This window comes from Micromys minutus (genome assembly GCF_963924665.1).
Source record: "Micromys minutus genome assembly, chromosome: 18".
In the NCBI taxonomy this organism is placed as follows: Eukaryota; Metazoa; Chordata; class Mammalia; order Rodentia; family Muridae; genus Micromys; species Micromys minutus.
This window is the reverse complement of record NC_137953.1, coordinates 49,979,013-50,004,267: the sequence shown is the minus strand read 5'-3', so window position 1 is coordinate 50,004,267 and position 25,255 is coordinate 49,979,013. Positions and strand designations below refer to the sequence as shown.

The 25,255-nt window shown below is 44.8% G+C and overlaps 1 protein-coding gene across 1 annotated transcript in view; it reads right to left on the bottom strand.

The window, feature by feature from the left end:
* Positions 1 to 9,229, bottom strand: part of UBE2H (ubiquitin conjugating enzyme E2 H) — a 68,606-nt gene extending 59,377 nt beyond the window's left edge. The window contains exon 1 of the mRNA XM_080932048.1: positions 8,781 to 9,229. Coding sequence (XP_080788174.1) covers positions 8,781 to 8,833 — 53 coding nt within the window. The 5' untranslated portion in view covers positions 8,834 to 9,229. The remainder of the gene's footprint in view (positions 1 to 8,780) is intronic.
* Between the last annotated feature and the right edge of the window lie 16,026 nt (positions 9,230 to 25,255).

Genomic DNA, 25,255 nt, shown 5'->3' with positions numbered 1-25,255 from the left:
AATACTAGCAAATTATTATAAACTTCATGGAGATGCTAAGGGAATGTAACTTTAAATATTATCAATACTTTGCAAACACAAGTGTCATCAACAAAAGTATGCTGACCTTTGTAAAGACACTGTCAGCAGAAGTTATGACAGCATTTCCTATTGGGCCACAAATAAAATACTTCATAAAGAAATTGTAACTCATTAATTTTTGTCATCTTTATGTAAGCATGAGCAGGGTGTGTGTGCGAGTGCACACAGTGTGCTGCTTATCCCACAGGCCTCCAGGACTCTTGTCCTCACTTCCCATCCTGTCACAGGGGCACAGGGATTATACACTCGGAATACTGCACCAGCTTTTAATTGGTTCTAAGGACCAGAATGCTGATTCTCACATACTTTACTCTGAGCCATCTGCTTAGCACTAATTTCAATTGGGAGAGAGTTGCTTTAACATGGGCTTTGACACGGTAGGACTAGTAATCAGGACTTGGGGTGCGGGTTGTAATTTAATGTGAGTCATGTAAAATACAATTGAAACAAAGGTTTAACACCAGAGTTTTACCTGTGTATGAAAGAGAAATCATTAGTGAAAATTATATTTGAATTATCTCCTAAAAAGTAAAACATAAACCCTTGCAAAGTGGCGCAAACTCTGATCCCAGAACCAGAAAGGTTGAAGCACCTACCACACGGTGCAGGTTATTTCCTAGGTCAAAAAAAGCACACATCCATACAAATGTTCACAACCACCTGAAACCATACCTAAGCCAAGCATACTAAGGATCAGGATGTACATCTCACCAGGCTTACAGGACTTATCTGCAAGACCATATCGATAAGCTGAGGGGGAAAGATCTTTTAAGGTCAAGCCCTGCTTAGGCTACAGAGAAGGTTCAAAACCAGACAGACAGTGAGACTGTCTCGAAATTTAAAATCAAACAGGCTTTCAAGACAGCTTGACAGGTAAAGGCACCTGCCACAAAGATTGACCATCTCAGTTCAATTCCTACCACATGATAGAAAGACAAAGAGCGATTCTCACAAATCATCCTCTGTATGTGTGAATGTAATGGTAAATGTGACCTACACACAAGAAAACAAAAATTTTTTTAAAGTATCTAAACATTTAAAAAACAAAAAGGTCTGGGGACAAGTAGTGTTTCAAACCCTGGCTAGCGTGCACAAGACCCTGAGCCCAATGGCTCATTCTGTACACACATGTAAAGACACAAAAAGTTACAACACATCCAAACAGATTATCACTCAGAGACCTAAGACTATACAGTAAACTTCACTATTAAGACCAGTGAAGAAACGCACATAAACAGGACACATGTACCCTTAAGGTCTCCCCACTCCACCCTGCAGCATAGCTGTAGCCACTTTGTTCCGTGCCCACCAGCTATTTGATATTGTTGCTATAATCTGCCTGCCAGTCAATGACACAGAAAACAACTCAGAACAGGGTGATGCTGGTCACATACCCTATGTTCTCTATGTGATGATTTTGTTCATCTTAAATTCCACAGCTATAAGTGTCACCATCAAATTAAAGGTCAGTGACCACACACCATGCTATGCCTGGGTTTGTTATCATATTGTTATCAAGGGAAAAGCTCTCCTTGGAAAATAACCCAGCTGCAGCCTTCACTTAGGACCAAGCACAATAGGGTCAGCTTAAACTGTTAAACGTGGGGAAAAAAGGGCTCACCCTACGGCCCCACCACACTGTCTTCATATGAGCTCATTGTAATTTTTGTGGGGTTTGCCTTTATAAGCTGACATAGAAAAATGTTTGGGGTCATAGCCTTAGCCCCTAAATTCTGAGCTACATCCCTGATTGACAGGTCTGACAGAAAGGAGTGTTCCTGTAATTTATAGGGCAGCTCCGGGACACATAATATATGGTTCCACATAATATATAGCAGGGAAGCTAACATACTATATGATACTATATAGACTGGAAATAGCTGGGGTAGCGACACAGTTGTAATCCCAGAATTCCAGGCACCAAGGCAGGTGGATCTCAGAAATTTGAGGCTAGCCTCAAATAATAATAGTTTCTTTTTTTTCTTTTAAGATTTATTTATTATATATGAGTACACTATAGCTGTCCTCAGACACACCAGAAAGAGGGCATCATCTCATTCTAGATGGTTGTGAGCCACCATGTGGTTGCTGGGATTTGAACTCAGGACCTCTGGAAGAGCAGTCAGTGCTCTTAACCACTGAGCCATCTCTCCAGCCCAATGTTTCAAGGCTGTAGAGTGGTAGGTAGACTGACTTGACCAGTGCACAAGCACGAGTGTACACGTGCAAACACAAACATGCTCCCATGATCTACAAACACCATAGGCATCTAAAAGGGGGAGTAGATACTGAGTAGTATATATAACCTCACCCATAGTTGCTGGTTTGTCACAGGAGCCCACTATGTAGCTCTAGATAGCCAAAACTTTAAATCAGGCTAGCCTCAACTCAGATGCTGAGAAGTGATTTATGCCATTGAGTTTCAAAAACTACTTTTCAGCTGGGCTTAGTGACAGACAACTTTAATCCAGCACTTGAGGCAGAAGCTCTCATGTCTCAAGGCTATCCTGGTCTACAGAGTGTGTTCCAGAACTGCCAGGGCTACATGAGACACTGAGGTGTAGGGTGCACACCTTTAATCTCAGCACTTAGTGGATCTCTTAATTTGAGGCCAGCCTATTCTCAAGAGAGTCTAAGGCAGCCAGGGCTAAACAGTGAGACACAACCCCTGCACTCCCAAGTTTATTTGTGTGTGTAGGTCAAAAGACAGCTTTGGGGAGTTTTCCACCATTTGGGGGGGGGGAAACTTTATGTAAATCTACATGCATGTGTGTGCACTACATACATGCTTACTCCTCCGCCCCCCACTGAAATCAACAAGACTTTAGATTCCCTGGAACGGGAGTTATGGGTGACTGTGAACCACCATGTGGGTACTTGGAATAGACCCCACACCTCTGCAAAAGCAGCCAGTGCTTTTAATCACTGAGCCATCTCTATAGCCCCTGGTCTTTTAACACAAGTCTTGCTGTGCAGTTCAGGATGGTCTCTTCAGTGGAGATCCTGCTGCCTCTATCTCCTGAGGATCTCCTCTTTAAAGGGTTATAGGTGGTAAGTTTCAGTGCTGTCTTACATAAGACCCATGAAGCTGCTACACTGCCAAGCATATTCAGCTTCCCTCAACTGTTTGACACAGGATTTCACATAGGTCAGGTTAGTCTTGAACTCCTGATCCTCTCGCTTCCATTGCCTACGTGTCCCAAATTTCTTTTATCAATTTATAGTTCTTTCCTCTTCTCAGCCTTTGGTCTAATTTCTGTCCCTAGATCACACTCACATACACACACACATAGTCTTCAGACACACCAGAAAAGGGCTTTGTCCCATTACAGATGGTTGTGAGTAGCCATGTGGTTGCTGGGAATTGAACTCAGTGCGAGTAACTGTTGAGTCCTATTTTCATATTTTTAACCGGAATAAAGCAGTTCCAGAGCAGATACATATAATATGGCCAAGATGTTGGAAACAAATCCTGTAGAGAATACATGTCACAGAAGAACCAGCAACAGCTAGAGTTTGAGGATGATTTCTACAGGACAGTCTCATTCCCAGACCCGGCTCTAGACCTCCTCAAGCTGGAAGTCCACAGGTGGGATCCAGAACCAGTTTTAACAAACCCTCCAAGTAATTAAGATCACAGTCAAATTTGAAAACTATTATTTAAAGGATTAGATTATGAGTAGCTGCTTTCTCTCCCTTTTTGTAACCTGTATTTTCTCCAATTACTTTATTCTAACACTTTCAAACCAACTATGTTTTTCATTAAAGTGTTTCATTAAAACGCAGATTCTCTGGGTAAAAAGCTACTGCATTGTAAGGATTACGGGATCTGAATTGCATGTCTAAAAAAATCCAATGGTTCTTTTGAACCATAAATCTGCTAACACTAAATAAAACAGACCCCAACTGCATATATGCGTAACACCAGGCAGGGTGCGGGAAGTCACAGCACTACCCACACCAACAAACCAGGTCATCCTTAATGCATGCCCACAGAGAAGGGGTCTCTTACCTTCACACACACACACACACACACACACACACACAAGACTTTCCCCTCATATCAGCTGAATTTGTAACCCTGTTTGTATTTTACAACTTCACCGAAAACTCAGAGGTTCCTGGTTTACCAAAGTGCTATAATAATTCCCCTGTCACCAAAATCTATGCAGGGAAAACAAACTCAAACACTGGAGTTGCTAAGTCCTCAACTTTCAGTCTTGAGACCATAAAATTATTCTTTCATCTCATCAACTCAAGAGAGAAGCCACAGGAAATGAGGGGCCAACCACAGGTTCCAGTGGACACTGGGGCTGGTTAAAATTCTGTCTACACTTTGAACAGAAATTAAACAATGAGTAACCTGGGGACGGAATAACTGCTGATTAACAGCAACAACTCCAAAGTTAAAGAAGTTAGTCCCCTTATGTTTCGATGCTTCTGTTTTGAGGTTTAAAACAGAGACATTCAGATGTCCATACATTGTCATCGCATAAGGTTCCTTAACTTTTCATGTAAAATAAATCAGGTTTTGTTGTTGTTTGAGACAGGGCCTCTATGTAGCCCTGGCCATGAGATCCACCTGCTTTTGCCTCCCAATTACTGGGATTAAGGTGTAAGACACCACATCTGGCAAAGGGGGGGAAGGGATCAATTTTGAAAATATGAAGTATTCAAAAAGCAAAGTGTAACATAATACTATTCTGACATGCTGTCCCTCCTGGTTTGAAGAAACAATTTAAGCACTAAATCCATAAGCACTATGTCGGCCAGTGTCTCACTAACTCTTCCAGACACACACACTGTCTGACACAAAGAGGGCACACAAATATTTAGAGGTTTGAACTTGTTCCAGAAAATGTCTGAAGCCCTACAGGAGCCACCAGCCTTTCTTTAAATTCTAGCAAACTCAGAGCCGGAGGTCCATTCCCACCACTCCTTTTTCCCCAGTTGTAAGTCTCTTAAGGAAATTTAAAAACGGAATATCCTGTTTTGTTATTGAGATCCTTCTGGAAAAGACAATCTTTGAAAAGTCTTAGTATTCTAAAATGTTCAAATTATTACAGCAAAAGAAGGGTGTGCCAAGTCCCCATAATGATCAGATTCAGTTTTCTAGTTTAATGTTCTGAACATTTCTTGAATCTGAATACAGGTTTTCCTTTTTTACCCCTTGAAAATACCCTTGGCTCTGTCAGTGGCTCCAGGCCTCCCCAACCCCCACCTCTTTTGTATGTAAACACACTCTTGTCACACACTCCCATCAGCTGTTTCATAGCTCCACCCCTTCTCCTTTTCCGGGTAGTAACAGAGCAGCCAATGAGCTGCGAGGAGCTGTGCCTGCGGCCTTTTGCCTGCATTCGCTTTTCCAAAACAAGCAGCTCTAGCCTTCAGCAGGGGCACTGGTTCACAGATAAAAGGCTCACCAGAGCTGTGCAACAGGGCCAGACAGTAACCCCCACCAACAAGGAAACCCACGTAACCTGAGCTGTTTGTTCCTCCACCAGGGAGAATTTCAACCGATATTCCTTTAGGGCAAATCACGGTTAAGGTCACCAGAGTCCCAGTTCTCAGACAATCTAAATAATCAGTGGTTGCCGATGGAAACCTCAAAAGTTGCTGGTCCTGTGTTGCTCCCGAGGCTGGCAATGGCTGCACTATCCAAGACCACTTTACAGGACCCAGGCTAAAGACAAGAGGTTTTTATTCCACAGCACCCAAAAGTCATGTAAATCAGTTTCTAGGCTCCCGTGGAGGTTTGCACAATCCTCAGCTGAGGATCAGAAGAGAAACAATGAATGAGTCAGAGTTTCAGAGCATAATCGCCCAGCAGATTAAGTGCATTGGTGCAAAACACTCACTCCCTGAATAACTTGGGAGTCAGCTAGCCTACCAACCCATCACAAAAGAAATATCACTGGCTCTGAAGGAGACCATGTCTAGCAAGGTGCTAGAAAGCCGTGACCAATTAGTAGCACACCCTCTTCTCTCCCTACCCCCACCCGCTACTTTCCTACTATATAGGTTGCTGCCAGGCTGAAACCCTTGTAGTATAATTATGCCCAGAAGACAGCCACAAATGGACTGGAACAGGAGACATCGATGAAACTGGCTATCAGCCCCTACCAAAGGGATCATGGAGGGACGACGACAAGTGCCAGACATTCCTTCAGACCTTTTCTTTCCACTTCCTTCCCACCATCTTTCATTTTTAACCCTCAGCACTGACAGGCAATTGTATCCATCTTAGCAACAGACTGGGGAATTCACTCTTAAAATTTTCACTAAGTATATACCTTACCCAAAAATTGTAAACTCCACTTGGGCCTACTGTTGTGAATTCAACTGAGAAAGGAGGCCATAAAATCTCTCACCTCCACAATACACACAAACACACAAAAGAAAATCCGAAAAAAAAAATTTAACTCCCAAACCAGAAAATAAACTTGAAGCAGAGATAGCCTTTCAAATCCAAACTGTTATCTCAGAAATCTGTGATTTTAAAGAGCCCTGTTTTCTTTTGTCAGCAAGAGAGGTGGAGAAAGAACAGAAGAAGCCAATGTATCTTAGCCTTTCTTCATCTTCTACTAAAAATAAGCTATGAAATAAGCCACTTAGGGAGAGGGGGAAAGAGACACCCTGCTGTTCTTTGTTTCCCTCTCCCTAGCCGCCCCCCTCACCCGGAATCCTAAATGCGGTAATCATTCTAGATGCCACAACTACTACGTGAACAAAAGGCGCTGTGTGGAGAAGGCTTCAGGTCAAATTAGGCCTCACTCTATCCTCAATCTTACAGAAATCTATGTATGGTAATCTGATGATCTGACACCCATCAAAAACAGCTGGAATCCTCTCCCCCACTCCACCCCAATTATACATTAGGGTGATATTTGCATTAGGTGTGATGGTAACTCTCAATTCAAGACAAAAATAACTCCAAGTCTAGCACCATGTCATTTCCTAGTATCTAAACAAAAATACCCCCCCAACTGCTTTGTGTAAAACATACACAGAGCCCTGGTTACAAGTTTCCCTCGGTAAGAGTCAGCATTCATGGTATCATACGTTCACTTTACAGAACAATCACAGTCACAAACGGCCCATAAAGAGTTGCTTTCACATGTACCTAGGTGTGTATCTAGCATATTACCCTTTCTTACTGGTGGCTCTCAGGTCCTTCTGACTGCCCTTCCCCCAAATTCTAGATTCCAAAACCTAAAACTTGCGAATTTAACCAGAACTATTCTTAATTTCTAGCCAGATCTCCCCTGGGCAAGGAGAAAAACATTCTTATTCCTGAGAAGATGGATTAGTCAAAAAAAAAAAATTTAAAACAAAAAATACTCTTGCCTAGGCAACTTTCCTCCCAACCCCCAAGTTAAAATCCTATGCAAAAACTACTTTTTTAAAACTTCAGCAAATTCTGTAACTGAGTTTTTGACAACCACTGATATTTAGGGGGAAAAAAAATCAAAAACAGCAATAAAGAAGGAATTCACCTGAAGAATCTAGACAAACAACTTGAGTTATATAAACAAAATCCTGCAACAGGGGGAAATGGTTGGGGGATGGGGGCAAGGCAGAAAAGAGAAACAGGAGACAGGACTTGTTAACAGCCTTTCACACACTACCGCCCCCCCCCACCCTGGGGATTAGCTATTTAGAACATTGGGCTCTCGCCCCCACCCTCAAAAAAAAAAAACATTTTTAAATACTCGGTTTGTCTTAGGAACCTTCGTGAATTTCTCTATTGGTCATGAAAAAAACTCAGCCTGGATTCCAACCAAAACCACTGCCTGAAGGACTCTTATCAGTTACAGCTCTACCACTGCAACCTCGGGTGTACATAAAGTTGGGGGAAGGGGTAGAAAATAAAAGGTGTCACTTGGCCCAGATCAGGGCAAACAGTCCCCAAGAACTGTACCCTCACAGAGAGAGTTTTGATCAAGTGGCTATTTCGTTCGGGAGCTCCTTTCTCTCCTTCCTCCCAGCTGTCAGATCCACAATATGGAGGGTGCCTGCTAAGAGGGCCTGGGGGTTCTCACTGCATGCACTATGAGTGGGGTAAGCTTTGTCAGTAGAAAGAAAAACGGGAAGGTTCTCCAGACCAGAAGGCTTAACAGGAGTGTCTGATTTAAAACACACGGAGCTCTTTATTACAAGAGGGGGCCCTGGACAGACTACTCTCTTCCTAATATAGAAAGGAATTAGGGATAAAGAAGGTCGCTTGAGTTACCCCAGTTTAAGCAGCACTGTGAGTGGAAGGAACCGGGACACCTCAAAAGAGAGAAGGGGGGGGAGGCTTTCCTCTCAGGAATTTCTGTAATGAGCCCATAAACCCAACGCTAGCAAACAGGAAGCAAAGACCCTGAAGATGAGCTCCCGGTGACGAAGGAGGTGGCTAGTTATACCCCCAACACACCCCTATGAAAGGGCCATCTTAGGAATCCAAACGTCGTAGAGGGAAAGTCAGGGGCTGGGGGGGGGATGCAGGGAGGGCGAAGAACAACGCACGTCTCGGGGGGCTGCAGATAAAGGGAGACTAGAAAAAGCCCTCGGCTCCGGGGAGGTGCCAAGGGGCCGCCGTACGCACCGGGAAAGGGAGGGGAGGCGCGGTCAGTGGCCTGGAGTGCCCCGGAGCCCTCGCCTGGGCACCCCCACCCGCCCTACACGCAGTCCGAATTCCCCTCCATGAAGGATACAGCTTGACTACGTCCGTGTCCATCCGCCTCTTGCCGGGACTGGGGGATGACATGGTGTCGCCGCTGCCTCTCCGTCGCCTGCGCCGCCGCCGCCTCTCTCTCCTCCTTGGCCCGTCTGTCACGGGCCCCGGGCCCAGCTCGCAGGGCCCCGCGGCCTCGCCGGCTCCTCGGCCGAGGTGGCAACACCCGCGCGGTCCGGTGGGGTCCGCTCAGCCGCCGCCGCCGCCCCCCGCACGGGGGAACACCGGGCACTGCCCCGCCGAGTGGGGGCGGGGACCCAGGCGCCCTCTCGGGCTGCCCTCGGCTGAGGCTCCGCCGCGGCCCGGGCTGCCGCTGCTCCGCGCCGTGCGCCGCTCCCTCCCGCCTGCGCTCGCTCGTTCGCCTGCCCGCCCGCTCACGCTCTCGCCAGCTCCCAGCTGCTTCCTCCACAAGCCGACGACTCCAGCTCGGTCGGCCTCTCTACCCTAGCCTCGCTCTAGACGCCGTGATGTCACCTCTGTGACGTCATCTGAGAGGCGGGGCGCCGGTGGGATGGGAGGAGCATCGTCGACGCGATGTAAGCTTATCAGGGGAGTTCTGGGAGATGTAGTTCCTCTTTCTCCAGCCATCCTGCAGCCCTCCGCCCCCTCCCCCAACCTCCCTACACATTCAGCGCTCAACTGCCAGTGTCGTTACGATCAACATAAACGATGGTAGTAAATAATGGCAGTATGATTACATTCATGTGCTTTATGAGCCACCCGCTCACACAGTGTTACAAAGGCTGTTTGGATATGGAGAAGGCCAAAGTGGCAATTACTCAGACTGGCGTCCAGATCTGGAAATTCCCACACCAGCATGTTCTCTGCACCCTGCTCCTCTTCAGATGGAATTTGTTTGCAGAGATCATAGACTATAGTAAGGCTTCCCGGGAGCTTGCAAAGCAGGGTTGATTTACCCTCTATACAAACAAGGCCAATAATTCCAGGGCTGCAATAGAACAGGCCTTACCCTGTAAGAACAGCAAAGAACAGATAGATCATTGGTACTGACATCCTCATTCTACAGAATTTGAGGTAAGTTGAGGTAATCTTAAAATCACAAAGGTGTGATGGATAGAAGCACCCTGCCCTCCAAAATCCTATATCAATCGTGTGTTTGTGACTCTGAGGATGCAGTGTGAATGAAGATGAAGTTAATACAGTCCTCCCAGAATAGACCAGAGTGTCACATCATTTGAGAACTAGTAAGGAATGCCTCCAGAAAGGCCATAGGCCTACTCAACATATGCAGTTGAACAGTGGTTTCCTGAACAATGAAGTTTGAGGGATCCTGATCTACAAGACTCAAATGTGACTGTGAACCTAAGGAGCCAACAAGGTAAAAGAGGCAGAATAGTGCCAGTATTCTCAACAGCTTTACCCATTGTCTCTTCCCTAGGATGCACACTTGGACTTTGTCAGGTCAGATGCTGTGAGCTGGGTCCCCCTTAAAAACATTACACACACACTCACACGACCAATGCCGTGAGACAGGAGCAATAGGCTTCAATATGGCCAGCTATTTTTTTTAGCTGTAACATGCATATAAAATGTACAGTGTTAACCATATTTAAATATTCAATGCAACAGCAAAAGCAAAAAAATATTAAATATTGCGCAACTATGAGTAGTGTTCACTTCCTGAAGCTTTTCATCAATCCCAACAAAAACTATGCACCCCTTAAGTAATAACTCCTCTTCCCCATCCCTACCAGGCCCTGGAAATTTCCATTCTGTGTTCTGGGGAGAAAAAGGAAGATTCATTGCTTTCTCTTAGAAGAGAGCTGTCAGCAGACATGTGTGAAGAGACTTCTAACCACCTTTATCTAACCACTTTATTGAAGGAAGAAAAAAACAAAACAAGATTTGTCTTTCTCACTGTCTGCACCAGACTCCCCAGGGTGTTATTGCTGCTTCGAGCTCTTCTAAAGTGGCTCCCCCGACCTCCTTCGCCTGATTAACTTTCACCCTGTGCTGAGACAGTGGTTTTCAAGCTTGTCCCAATACTTCAGAATCACCTGGGGAGCTTGTTAAGCTCACAAGTGTCCAGGAACTGCCACTGGGAATTCGGATTCAGGAGACCTGGGGTAAGGCCTGAATATCCCTGCCTTTAACGAACATGCCAGATGTTTTTGATACTGGCCAGCTCTGACCTCAAGATTACAACAGACACCTCAACTTCAGGACACCTATCTGATCACCTCTTGCGGGTAAATGTATTTATAAAGTCCTATGCCCAAAAAGGCAGAAACCATGTATGTACTCTCTGCCCCTCCACCATACTCACAGTGGCACCTAGAGAACCCATAGTCATTACCTTAAAAATCACAGCATGTGTACAGAACAGACAGAAAAAGGGGGTCAAGGAAGGGACACTCGAGGAAGAAAGGCCTGGAGTTGGGGCTTAAAAATTCCGTGTGGTGTTTCCCTCTTCACTGATAGAACCGCTATAAACAAAGAACTTGGCAAAATAACCAGAGCGGAGCTTCATGACGGAAACTGGCAGACCACACTGAGGGTGCTGAGGCTGCTCCCTCCACACGTAGTGGAGGGTTAGCCCTGCAAGCAGCCCTAGCAAAGACTCAAGGCTAAAGATCCTAAAGAAGAATCATAATGCTGCTTGGAGGTTTTTTTTTTTTTTCTTTTTTAAGATTTATTTGTTTAATATGTATGAGTGTCTGTTTGCATGAATGCATGTGTTTTATGTGCCTGGTGCTCTGAGAGGCCGGAAGAGAGGAGTCCTATTCTCTGGAATACGGTACAGGATTGGGAGCCCACTTGTAGGTGCTGGGAACCAAATTTAAATCCTCTACAAGAGCTGCACTGGATCTTAAATGCAGAGCCATTTCTCCAGCCCTAGGAATTACTTTAACTCTTGGTTACTGAGGACAAATGTACCGTTCCCTGGTGTTCATTATGCCTCAGTAAGCCACTTATATCCTCCCTGAGCCTCAAATCTCCTCATCTGTGAAGTATGGGCTCCCACGCCCTACCCAGATTGAGTACCTTGATGGAGTTCAATGGAAAAGATCAATTTGAAAGTCTTAGAAGTTATAATCTGGGCCGGAGAGATGGCTCAGTGGTTAAGAGCACTGTCTGCTCTTCCTGAGTTCAATTCCCAGCAACCACATGGTGGCTCACAACCATCTGTAATAAGATATGACACACCCCTTCTGGTGTCTGAAGACAGCTACAATATACTCGTATACATAAAATAAATAAATCTTAGAAGTTATAAACTGCTTTCCAAAGGGGAGTAGGAAATAGCGATGACCAGGGGTACTATGGGAAATACTATGACCAGGGGTACTATGGGAAATACTATGACCAGGGGTACTATGGGAAATACTATGACCAGGGGTACTATGGGAAATACTATGACCAGGGGTACTATGGGAAATATATGACCAAGGGTACTATGGGAAATATATGACCAGGGGTACTGTGGGAAATATATGACCAGGGGTACTATGGGAAATATATGACCAGGGGTACTATGGGAAATATATGACCAGGGGTACTATGGGAAATATATGACCAGGGGTACTATGGGAAATACTATGACCAGGGGTACTATGGCACTGGTACTGGTCTTATGTAACTGTTACTACACTCTTAGCACCCCATTTCCCCCACTCCTTGTACAACATTTACAGAAGGAGGTCATTAGCTTTGGGGAAATCTGCTTTGTTTACTTGCTTTTGAGGATGCTACAACATCGCATTGTCTCTGTCTGTGGTAAAGGTAGGCACACATTTCTCTCTGGGTATTTTACCATTTGTTCTTTCCTGAGTGCACCTCCCCTCGTCTAACCTTCTTCCTTCCTGCTTCCATAGCTTCAAAGAACTCCTGAGTCTGCCCTGAGCCGAACAGTAAGTTCTAAAACTTTCCCGCGGCTTTGCTAGAGAAAACTGAACTTACTATTGAATCTGTTCCTTTTGCTTTCCCCCTTTCCCCAACTTTCAGCCGTTCCAAAGTCAATAATTTACTCGGAGGCAACACCAGGGCCTGGGAGTGTCTGTTTATACTTGTGCACTCACAAGACCGCGCTCTGGAATGAGCGATGAGCTTCCTTATCAGAAACAGCCAAGGGGCGCCTGGGAGGAGCCGCTGTCCAACGCTGCCTGACTCAACCGTGTTGCAATCTGAAAAATGGATTCTGGGCCTGTTTATCTCTGCCCCTGGGCAGGGCCAAGCTTTACCGGAGGGGCCGATCTCATAAGCAGCTTCTGCGAGGCAAGAAAATCAGCTTGAGAGAATAGAGTGCTTCCAACAGGTCTAAGATGGAACCAGTTTATTTGGCAGAGTGAGTGGAAGAGGTCAGCAAGAAACTGAAACAGTTTAAGAACGTGGGTTTGGCCCTCAGAAACCACAGAGAAGAGCCAGGTGAAGTGGTTCTAGTTTGTAATCCCAGTGTTGGAGAGACAGAGGCTGGCCCTGGGGATAATCGGTGGACTCTGGCTCCCAGTCAGAGACTCATCTCAAAAATGAGGTAGATGTCACCCAGGAGGAAGAACACTTAAGCTTGTCTGCTAGTCTCCATATGCATGTACGTACATGTGTGCCTACACACACACACACACACACATACACACACATACACACACATACACACACACACACATACACACACATACACACACACACACACACATACATACACACACACACACACACACACATACACACACATACACTCAGAGAGAGAGAGAGAGAGAGAGAGAGAGAGAACTGACAACGGAAAATTAACAGCTCCAACCAGTCACTCCTTCAGAAGTCAGCTCTGGGTTGCTGAAGTGGCTCCAGGGACAAAAACACTTGCTACATAAACCTGTTGACCTTAGTTCAGGCCCCAGAACCCATAGTGGAGTTGTTAGTTTCACTAATGTAAGAATTTAGGAATGCACTAAAAGAGAAATATAAGGACAGTATTTTTTAAGCCCCAGCACAGGATAACTTTAAATGTCAGGACAGTGGAAGAAAGAAGGAAAGCCATGCTATTTCAGCTAGCATGGAGGTCAGACCCACGGCAGACAGACAGGGAGCTAAGACAGACAAGATGGTGAGGACGGCTTAGACAAAGAAATGAGGGGAATGGATCGGGGATGTGTCCAAAGTGTTAGGAAAAAGAGTTGAAAAGAAGAAAAAGAAAAGTTAGGATTTTCTGAATAACTGAAAAAGAACAGAGATTTAGCTATCCAAGCTAAATGGCAGTGAAGGTATGGGCCTGTATCCCAGTAGGCCACTGCACTAGGAGTGAGATTATGGCAGTTATAAAGTTTCAGTTATTCCACCTCTCTCTTTACCATGGTTCAAAGTGAGTCCACCTCCAAGAGGTAGTCTAGGTAATGATCCAGCCCATCTTGATTATTGGTATACACCAAGGCCAGAGTTTCTGTTATCTTTCTCTCTCAATTTTTTAAAAATTTATTTTATGTGAGAGTTGTTTTTTTTTTTTTTTTTTTTTTTTTTTTTTTTTTTTTGGCTTGGATATCTGTGTTTATACCACAGGCCTACTAAGTACCATCACAGGTAAGAAGAAAGCACCGAGTCTCTGGAACTGGAGTTACAGATGGTGTGAGCTACCGTGTGAGTGCTGGGGACCAAACGAGGGTCCTCTGGAAAATCAGCAAGTGCTCTCAACCGCTGAGCCATCTTTCCAGCCCCTCTATTCTCTTAGCCAGAAAACATGTGCACCAGGCATGTATGTTCCTGAACTCCCCTCTATATCACACACACACACACACACACACACACACACACACACACACACACTCACCAGGGCAGGCAGTGGTAACACAGGCCTTCAGGCCTTTAATCCCAACACCTGAGGCAGATGCAGGAAGATCTCTGAATTTGAGGCCAGCCTGGTCTACAGGGAGAGTTTTAGGATTGCCAAAGCTACACATAGAAACCCTAGCTAGAAAAATAAAATAAACACAACAAATAACATTTAAAAGGAGATGCCTTGGAATGGAGAGATGGCTCAGCGGTTAAGAGCACCGACTGCTCTTCCAGAGGTCCTGAGTTCAAATCCCAGCAACCACATGGTGGCTCACAACCATCTGTAATGAGATATAATGTCCTCTTCTGGTGTCTGAAGACAGCTACAATATACACATATACATAAAATAAATAAATCTAAAAAACAAACAAACAAACAAACAAAAAGGTGATGCCTCAGAAAGTAAAGGTATTTGCAACCAAACTTGGAGGCCTGAGTTCTAGCTTTGGGACCCAGATGGTGTTAGGAGAGCACCAACTACCATGTTGTCCCCTGACCTGCATGCGTATAAGTATGGTGACCTATGTAGCACCCCCCAATAAATTAATTAAAATGTCAGAAAAAAATGTGTTCAATTGGATCTTCCCAAAGTTCTCTTCAAAGTAGCAGGAAGTCTCATAGGTACTGAGTACCTCCCCTGAATCACACACTCGGCCAGGGTGTGTTATTTACAACCGAACAGCCTATGGAATAAATGAGTATTCCCAGAAGTTAAACAACTTGCCCAGGGTCACAGAGAAAGGAAATGGAAACATTGGAAGATATCAACTCATTGGTTCTGGAGCTACCGAACTGCTATTGTTAACTCCAATTGAAAATTACATTTGTAGATGTTGAAGATTCATTCTGTCTTGTACTCCATCCAAATTCTACTTTATTATTTCTTAAGATTCTGTTGTGTGGTTATTAAAGCTCACCCTTATGAGGAGCATTTTAATGAAAAGGAGCAAATTGAGAAAGGAAAGATACAAAATATATGATTCGAGTATTAAAGGGACACCAGGAAGTGAAATGGAGCTAAATCCTGCATTCAAAATTTTCAAATTGAATTAAGGGACCTTGGGGAAAGACCCGACCAAGCCAAATTAGCTCCAGGCAACTTAGTATAAATCTTTAATCCCAAGAGTCAAAGAAATCCAGGTGTGGTGGTAGGTACTTTTAATCCCAGGAGACTGACAAACAGATCTCTAAATTCAAGTTCAATCAACAGAGAAAGGTCCAGAACAGCCAAGCTTAGGCGGTGAAGAAGTTAGAAAAGAGGAATCTAGTAATAATGTAATAGAACACGGGGGGCCATGTTCCAGCTCCTGCAAGCAGCAGAACTTGGCAGCTTCTGCCATGTGGCTCTGGCTTTCTATTCAGGAGAAGAAGGAGACCACAGGGACAACTGTCTGGTTAGCTGGAGCCAAGAAATTAGTGATGATTAAGAAGAGATCAGCATTACTGAGGTGAAATCTTCTGGGAAGTGTTTTCTGAGAGCACAAAAAACTGTGTTCCAGAGATAGCCAAGGTTGTACCTCATGTTGCAGCTGTACTTGGTAACGTGTAAGAATCACCCAGCTGGTACTGGTTTCGAAGGCCTGAAGGCATCATGAAGAACAGCCGAGGCTTGGCACTGTGAGAGGCCATGGAAGGCCATTGGTGAAAGTGCAGCCTCAGTTGTAGTTGACAATCCAGGATTGAAGAGGTCATGCAAAGGATTTGAGGCTGGCACCATGAAGGGAGCCTATGAGAGGCTATTGGTGAAGCCTAGTTGCAACGGAAGACCCCAGTATATTAGAGATGCCAGTAGCATGGGATGATCACCAAGAGCAACCTCAAAGGTGTGGTGGATCAACCTGAGGTTGATGTGCTACAGAGGACAGAGCTGGAGAAGTGAAGCCAGCCCTTGGAGGAGCCCAGAAGATCCATCCGTAGGGAGATACAATGCCCTCATCTAATGTGTCTGAAGACAACTCAGTATATTCATAACCATAAAATAAATAACTCTCATGTTTCCTAAGTCATTGATTCAGAGCCCAAAGTTACAAGAAAGCCAATTGCATGTCATGTTTATGTGCCCATAATACATATAACCCTACCACCTTCCCCATCACTCTCCTCGACAAGTCTCTCACTGAGCCTAGAGCTTGCTGTTTGGGGGCTAGACTAACCAGCAAAGGTCAGAAACCCCCATTCTCTGCCCAGCACAGCACTGGGGTACCAGGAGGCCATGCCCACTTTTTACACAGGTTGTTATGAAATAGAGTGTGCATGTGCAGAGGTTTGCTGAGAAGCAGGGTATCTGAACGCTCATGCCAAGGTATTTCCTGGAGAAATCCATGCAGTGGATCTGGTATAAAGGAAGTTTATTGGGGAAAGGGAGCGATATGAGGGCCTGGGGAAAGGGTAGAGGCAGACAGATGGGAGCAGAGCCTTGGGGTCAGAGAAGTGGGAACCGAGGACATAAAGTGGGAGAATGCAGCTAGGAACACGTGCAAACAGAGAGAGAAAGAGGAGAGAACTGGGGTGGCAAGAAGTCCTTTCACACACCCTCCGCAGGTAATGGCTCAGTGGATGATGTAAAGCATTGCTAGGTCCCTCTGAGTGCTAGGATCCAATTCATGCCCTCGAGTTAGTGCCACGTGTTCACCCACTGCCTCATCTAAATAAAATATTTAGTTTAAAACTGTATTTGTATATACTTTAATACCAAGAGGCTAATATACTGATCCCCAAATAAAATACACCCATCCAGATCTATGGAGTGTTAACAGTTTGTATCACGTGTGTGTGTGTGTGTGTGTGTGTGTGTGTGTGTGTGTGTATGTGTGTGTGTGTGTGTTTTTCCCCAAGGTTTTTTTTTTTATTTCTTCCCTTTCTTGTTCTATTATTGTTGTTTCTTGTTTAATTTATGTATAGTTAGTTTAATAGGTTAATTTTTATGTCAACCCCAACTACATGTTAAAATCCAGGTCAAGGGGCTGGAGAGATGTCAGCAGTTAAGAGCACTGACTGCTCACAACCATCTGTAATGGAATTGATGTCTTCTTCTGGTGTGTCCGAGAGCTACAGTGTACTCACATGCATAAAATAAATAAATCTAGAAAAAAAGAAGTGTATTAAAAAACAAATTCCAGGTCCATTTGAGCTACAGGTCTCAGGAAAGTCTGAGCCCTTGGGACAAATAAGACCAGTCTGGACTTAACTCCCTCATTAGCTGTGTGGCCTCCTTCAGTTTCCTTTGCACAGGAAGTCTGGGCCTCTGTGACTTGATTATCAGGACTAAGTCAGCACTCACAAGTGAATGCTTGTCACTCATGTAAGTATTTCTCAAAAATGCAGTCTGATCTCCCCAACTAGTCATAGGACAGTAATTACAATCTATACAATGTATCCTTTGGGTCTTTGCCTTCCCACATCTCTCCAACTTTCCTTTAACACCATGACATGTGCACAACAGGAAGTTAATAAATGCTTGTTAGTAACTGAGAAATTCCACGCTGCCACACAGAAACTTACACACGTGTACAAAGCAGCTGTTGAGATATGCAGACCATTCAGAATACCCATGAAGTAGAAAATGTCCAAATGTATGAATAAGTGAAATAAATGTAGGATGTCCATACACTGGAGTGTGACTGAGTGATGAAAGGAAAAACTCAAGCACATGCTATATCATACGTGAACACTGAAGACAGTGCATGAAGTGAAAGAAGCCAGTCATAAACAGTTCACATTGTGTGACTGCATTTCCAGGAAACATCCGAACAAGGTGTAACAAACACCTAGTGGGTACAAGAGGTTTGTTATGTTTGATGTTTATTTTTAATTATTACTTTTTTTGAGACAGGATTCTCTGTGTAGCCCTGGCTATCCTGGAACTCACTCTGTAGATCAGGCTGGCCTTGAATTCACAGAGGTCTGCCTGCCTCTGCCTCCCAAGTACTGGGATTTAAAGATGTGAACCTCCACCACCCAGCTGTAATTATTACACTTTTATGTGTTTGTTTTGTGTGTAAGGGATGTGTGAGTGCCATAGCACACATGTGGAAATCAGAGGACAGCTTGTAAGAACTGGTTCTCTCCTTCTACCATGTGAGTCCTAGGGATGAAACTCAGGTCTTCCTACAGGCTTAGAAGAAGCACCTTGGGCTGGAGATGGCTCAGTGGTTAAGAGCACTGACTGCTCTTCCAGAGGTCCTGAGTTCAAATCCCATCAACCACATGGTGGCTCACAACCATCTGTAATGAGATCTGATACCTCTTCTGGTGTGTCTGAAGACAGTGGCAGTGTATTTATATATAATAAATCTAAAGAAGAAGGATGAGGAGGAGTAAAACCTTTACCCACTGAGCCACCTCTCTGGGGTTAAATCCAGTGCTTTAACTACTGAGTCATACCACCCTCCTTAAAAGTTATTTCTGGACTGATGAAGTGGTTCAGTACTTGCCTTACAAGTAAGTTATCAATCTGAGTTTAATCCATACGGCTCATGGTAAAATTCAAGAACCTCCTCTTGAAAGTTGTCCTCTGGGGACCAGGGAAATGGCACAGTGGTGAGGAGTACTTTAGCACTTGCAGACCTGAGTTCAATTCTCAGCACCCACACGTTATCCTGCAATTGCTTGTAACTCCAACTCCAGTGGATACAACTCCTCCTGGATTCTTTGGATACCTGAATTCACAAGTGCACATACCCCTACACAGACACACACATGTATATATAACTTAGAAATAAATTTTAAAAGAGAGGGAATTGGGGACCTGGCTAACTCAGTGGTAGAATGTTTGGCTGGCCCAGGTTGAAATCCTCAGTAACACACACACACACACACACACACACACAGTAACACACATACACACAGGCACGCAACTTATTTTAATTTGAAACAGGGTCTCACTATGTTGCTCAGGCTGGCCTTCAACTCCTGGGCTCAAATGATAGTTCTATTCCAGGATCTGAGGTAGACAGAACTCCAAGTGCTTAGCAGTTTTGTTGAAACCGTAACTAAGCCATCTTCCTTGTTCCATCAGGGACAGAGGTTGACAGGGACAGAGGAACCAAAGCCTTCTTGGTGAGAGCATACTGCTGTGCCCTTTCTGCCAGCATCCAGCTCTTCCCTCCCAGTCTTTAGCTGTTGCAGTGAAGGCTCACAAGTTGCCAGCTTGTGAGTGAACACAACATCTCTGTCTTACTGGTGCTGGGCAGCTGAATTGGTTCCAGGTCCCCTCTACCCCATGAACTGATCGCTGCCCTCCTTCCATGTGATTTGTGTCAAAAGTATTGGCTGTGCTTAAAAGGCTGAGTGTGTGGCATCAGGACTTCCACTTTCCACACTCCAGTCTGTCTGAACACTAAGACGAGGAATTAAGGGAGTCTTTGACCTGAAAATCCAATCCTAGCTTTATCCCTGAGCATGTCCAGGACCTACCAGTTCACTTTCTGAGTAGACTACAGGGGCAGAAAAGTTTAATATGTAATCCTTTACAGTGAATTAGAACCTCTATAAAAAAGAAAGAAGCTTAAGCACCAGGCATGGTGACTGGTGGTGCACATTTGTCATCTCAAAATAAAAAGTAGAAAATGAGTTGGGGCCATCACACAGTTGTTGAGAACTTCCTGCTATGCAAACACATGGATGCATAAGTAACCAAACTGGAACTGAACTCACAGCAGGTAGCCCCAGCATTTAGGAGGTGGGGGGCCAGAAGGAGCAGGAGTCCAAGGTCACCCTCAGCCACATAACTAACTTAACAACAACCTAAACTACATGAGATCCTGTCTCAAAACAAGCTAAGACAAAACACCCCAAAATGAAAAAAAAAAAAAAAAGATAAGTAAACAAATTAAGGTGTGAGGAGATGGAAGTGGTTCACCTGTCCTAAGGGAGGTCCTCTCAGTGGGACCGACTCTGTACAAAAAGTATGTACCCATGAAAGGCAAATCCCAATTCTTTTCCTTTTCCTTGTTGGCATCTCCTTGCCTCAGAAATAGCATAGAGACTGTGAGGCCCTTCCCTTGGGGCTACTCCCCTGCTGCCTCAGACCCTCTAGCTAGTCCTTGTTTTCTGGAAAGACACCTGGGCCCCAGGCCTCACAGCCTGCCTCATCCCCTGGGATGCTGGTTTTCAGTGCCAAGCGATTCACTCAGCTCTGTTCCCCAATGTGTGCCTTGGATGGATTTTGATTTACTGAGAGGGAAGCCTTCCTTGAGGCATGGAAGAACTTTACACTGAGGGGGAGAGTCCGACACATGCTGGGTGACCTGAGCTCCATTTTCCTCAGGACATTGTCCTGTGTGTTGGTGAGGGATGATCTCCCCAACTTCTTTACCCAAAAGTTTCTGAAACATTCAAGGGAGTGGGGTACTAAGGACCACAGGCTTCCTCTAGCTCTCAGCAAGGCTGGTATGGGTCCCCCACGATGATCAGTCAGTTACAAACAACTCCTGCCTGCCCCACGTCCCTCTAGGATTGTGTTTGTGGTTCCCTGTTACACTTCTGATGTCTGTGTTATGCCAGATTCTAGTACAGAAGAAAGACAGATGTAGTGGCTGCTGGAAATGCCAGTCTCCCAGTCAGAAAGGGGAAGGCAAGGTCTTTAGGACACCTCTGCCCCAGCGACAGCACCTTTGACACCCTTCACTGTTCTCACACCTATTTGCTTCCTCCTGAGCCCTGAAATGGCCTGCTCCAGGCTTAGTCTTAGGAGCATTGTGTGACTTTCAGGCCTGCCACACCCTTACAAGGCAGCCAAACTGGAGGAAGTGTTATTAAAACTATTTCAGAGGGGTTCCCAGATAGCCCTCCAAGACCAAGGGTGTGACCCTACTTTACAGGGCCTTTGTCCTTCCTTTCTAACCCTGAGGCAGAGGAAGAGGAGTGCTGGGTGAAAGCTAGACTCTGAAAGAAAACATATCTAAGTGTAATACTTACACTGTAAGCCCAGCACTTGAGCTGAGGCAGGAGGATCGTCATGGCTAGCCTGGGCTACAAACTGAATTCCAGGCCAGTCTGGACTATAGACTGATATCCTGTCTCAAAACAAAAACAATACAAAAAATTTCAACTACAACTGTTTTTTAAATTTTGTCTTCTACTTATTTCTAATTTGTGTGTTTGGTTGGTTGGTTTGGTTTTTCAAGACAGGGTTTCCCTGTGTAGGCTTGGCTGTCCTAGAATTCACTCTGTAGACCAAACTCAAAGGTATCTGCCTGCCTCTGTATCCCAAGGGTAAGGTAAGAGGTGTGTGCTACCACACTCAGATAAATATATAATATTTTCCCACTCTCCCTGTCCCTGATGCAGTGCTGGGGTTTCCTGTGCAACAGGAATTCAACTCAACAGCATTTGTCCCCACTCCTGCTCCCTCCCCTCACTGTTGGATTGACTGTGCCTTTAACAGATAAATGCATTTCCTTCCTAGTTCCCTTCCCTAAGAAGTCCGTCCCTGTCTGGGTGATAGCTTTCTCCCCGTTCCCAAAATTACCCAGGTGGGACAATTTTACCTCTAAGTCATGCACAGCTGTGTTTTAGTTTAGCATTGATACAGATTCTTTCCAATTATAGTTCAAGGGTTTGCTTCTCAAAGGTGATCAATAAGTAACTCCAGGAGGCTGGGATGTGGCTCAGTTGGTGGAGGATTTGCACATGCTCAGAGCTCTGGGTTTTTATCCCCCAGCAAGATATAAAGCCAGGTGTGGTGGCGAACTCTTGACATCTGAGCACTTCAGAGCACATCCTCTAGAAGCAGGAGAATCGAAAGCTAAAGGCCATCCTCAGCTATGTTGTGATTTTGAGACTAGCTTGGGCTACATAAAATGCTTTCTTAAATGATAATAAGGCAAAATGAGAGGAGGGATGGAGAATTCATATCCTTATTGGTAGGATCTAGTTTTCAGAAATGCATGTGTTGGTTATTAGGTAACTTTCTCTCAAACCCTGGTGCTTTGATTGGGAACCTTGAGCTAGCCCACTCAGATGCCTGGAATTAAATTTCTCTCACACAAGAACAAACCTCATTGTCTGTTAGAGATCACTCACTGAGTACCTTTCTAAGCAGTAGTGTGGATCTCAGGAAAGGGATGAAGAACTTAGTCCCCAGTCCTAAGCGAGATCTAATGGAGGGGCTATGCCCTCCTGGGAACAACCCTCCCTGTTGTCACTGAGGCAAAACAGGTTCATTTTAGGTAGAGATACCACATGGACGGGCAGCTGGAAGTCAGAAGCAGTGGTTCTCTGCTTGTCATATTTAGTCAGTTTTATTGACATGATAAAGCTAGGGTTTGACAGAGCAAACACAAAGCAAGGCAAAACCAAATCAAAAGACTGTCTCAGGCTGGCTGTGGTGGCCTAGGACTCTGGAGTTAGAGGCTGGCAGATCTCTGAGTTCAAGGCCAACCTCCTCTACAGAGTTCAAGGATAGCCAGGGCTACACTGAGAGACCCTGCCTAAAAAAAAGAAAAAAAAAAAAAGAAAAGAAAAAAAAAAACAAACAAAAAGAAGCGAGACTGTTTTTCCGCAGCTCCTCACAAGCACATGAACCAGCAATAACCTTCCAATACTTTTTCTGTATTTTTGAAATTATTAACTTTTATTTTTTGGAACAGGGTCTCAAGTAATGCAGCCTGGCCTTAATCTCTCTGTGTATTTGAGGATAACCTTGAAATTACAGTTCTCTTGCTTCTGTTTCCTTAGTGCTGAGGTTCTAAGCATCTGGCTTCTGCTGCACCAGTATCGGATCCAGGGCTAGGCAAGCATTCCACAAAATGTCTAGCCTAAGATCGTTGATGTGTTAACTTCTAACTGCCCAGAATCAGAAAGATCCAGTTGCCTAGATTGATGAGGGAACCGATCTTCACAAGTAGCCAAGATTTGGCTGCATTAAAAAAAAAAATCTAAAATCAAGTACTGACAAAAATATATTCATATAGTTTTATACCAAAAAAAAAAAATTCCTGTAAGAAACATCCCACCTTGCAGAACTTCTCCCACAGGCCAAACCTTTGAGGATGTGTCTTGTTCATGCTTCAACAACCAGAAGCCCTGTCAGCAAGAGTGAGGGCTAGAGGTCCTGCAGTTTAAGCCCCCAAATGCTGCCTGTAAGGGCAATATTTAGGGAGAGTTTGAATGCTTTGGGCAATTCATTCTTTCATTCATCCAGCCTCTGTTGAGCACCTGTTTTGGAACACAGAGCTTTTATTCTTAGGTATCTGTCCTTAAATTGTCCATACAACTATCAGGGAGACTACAACATCCATGATTACAGCACAGGCAGAACCTTCCCTCTGCCTTTTTTGTTTTTTTTCTTTCTCTTCTCTGGTTAAGAGATGTCAGTGCCCAGGATAGGAACAGAGTTATGGGCTGAGAATCTACTCCATTTGTCATTGCTACCATGGACCCCTTTAGAGGAATGAAAGGCACTTTTCCAACTGGGCGGGTGGCACACATCTTTAATCCTGGTACTTAGAAGGCAGAGGCAGGAGGATCTCTTAGTTTGAAGCCAGCCTGGTCTACAGAGCAAGTTCCAGAACAGCCAATGTTACAGAGACCACACACACACACACACATGCGCCCGCGCATGTATGTACCCTAAATAAAGTTACAAGGACTGGAGCAATGGTTCAGTGTTTAAGAGCACTTGCTGCTCTGCCAGAGGACCATTCCTAGCACTTGCAATGCAGCTCACAATTGTCTATAACCTCAGCTCCAGGGAAATTTGGCCTCAGGCTTGGCACGCATCTACATATATACATAAATAAATAAAATAAACCTTTAAATAATTTCTCATTTCTCTTTACTGAAAAGGTGGGTTACAGAGTTAGATCAGGGAGCCTGCAAAGCAGACAGCAGCAGACTCCAGGAGGGCCTGAGGACCAGAAGGTGTAGTGGGCAGCTGGAAGCCTAGGGACTGAGGGCTAGGGCTAAAGAGCCAGGCCCATGGAGCTAGGTCCTCAAGCTTAAGCAGAAAGCTGGACCAGGCAGCTGCAGGGCCTCTGGGTGAGGATCACTACAGAACAGCTACACAGACCCAGAGCAGAATCAGAGAACCAGGGTCTCCTGTTGGATCACCAGGAGTCTGGTGACCCGTCCAGATGCCCAGAATGGAGCAATGATCTGTGGGAGCAGACCTACCCCTGGAATGATTGATATCACTCTCAGGCAGGTAGACCTGAGGTTATCCATGAAGACTGTCAAGGTCATTATGAGAGGAACAGAACTAGCAAACCACATGACTTTCTTATGAGGACACCTTAATAGTCCCGTTTCAACTAAATCACCTTTTAAAGAATATTTTCGCTGGATAGCAGGAAAGACAAAGCATTTCCACATAATTGATTTCTGTGAGTTCTTTCATAGACAGATGCCTGTTGACACTGAGAGGCTGAGGCAAGAGGATTAAGAATTCCAATTCTGCTGGGCAAGCCTGGTGTATGCCTTTGATACCAGCACTTAGGAGGCAGAGACAGGCAGATGGGTCTCTGAGTTTGGGGCCAATCTAGTCTACAGAGCAAGTTCCAGGACAGCCAAGACTACACAGAGAAACCCTGTATCAAGCAACAACAACAACAAAGTGTCTTCAAACAAGGCCACATATGAATGGCATGGGGCAGGGGCACAGGTCTACTCACTATAACCACTATAACTACAGCATATATAGTTTCAGTTCAGCCAGGGCTACACTGTGA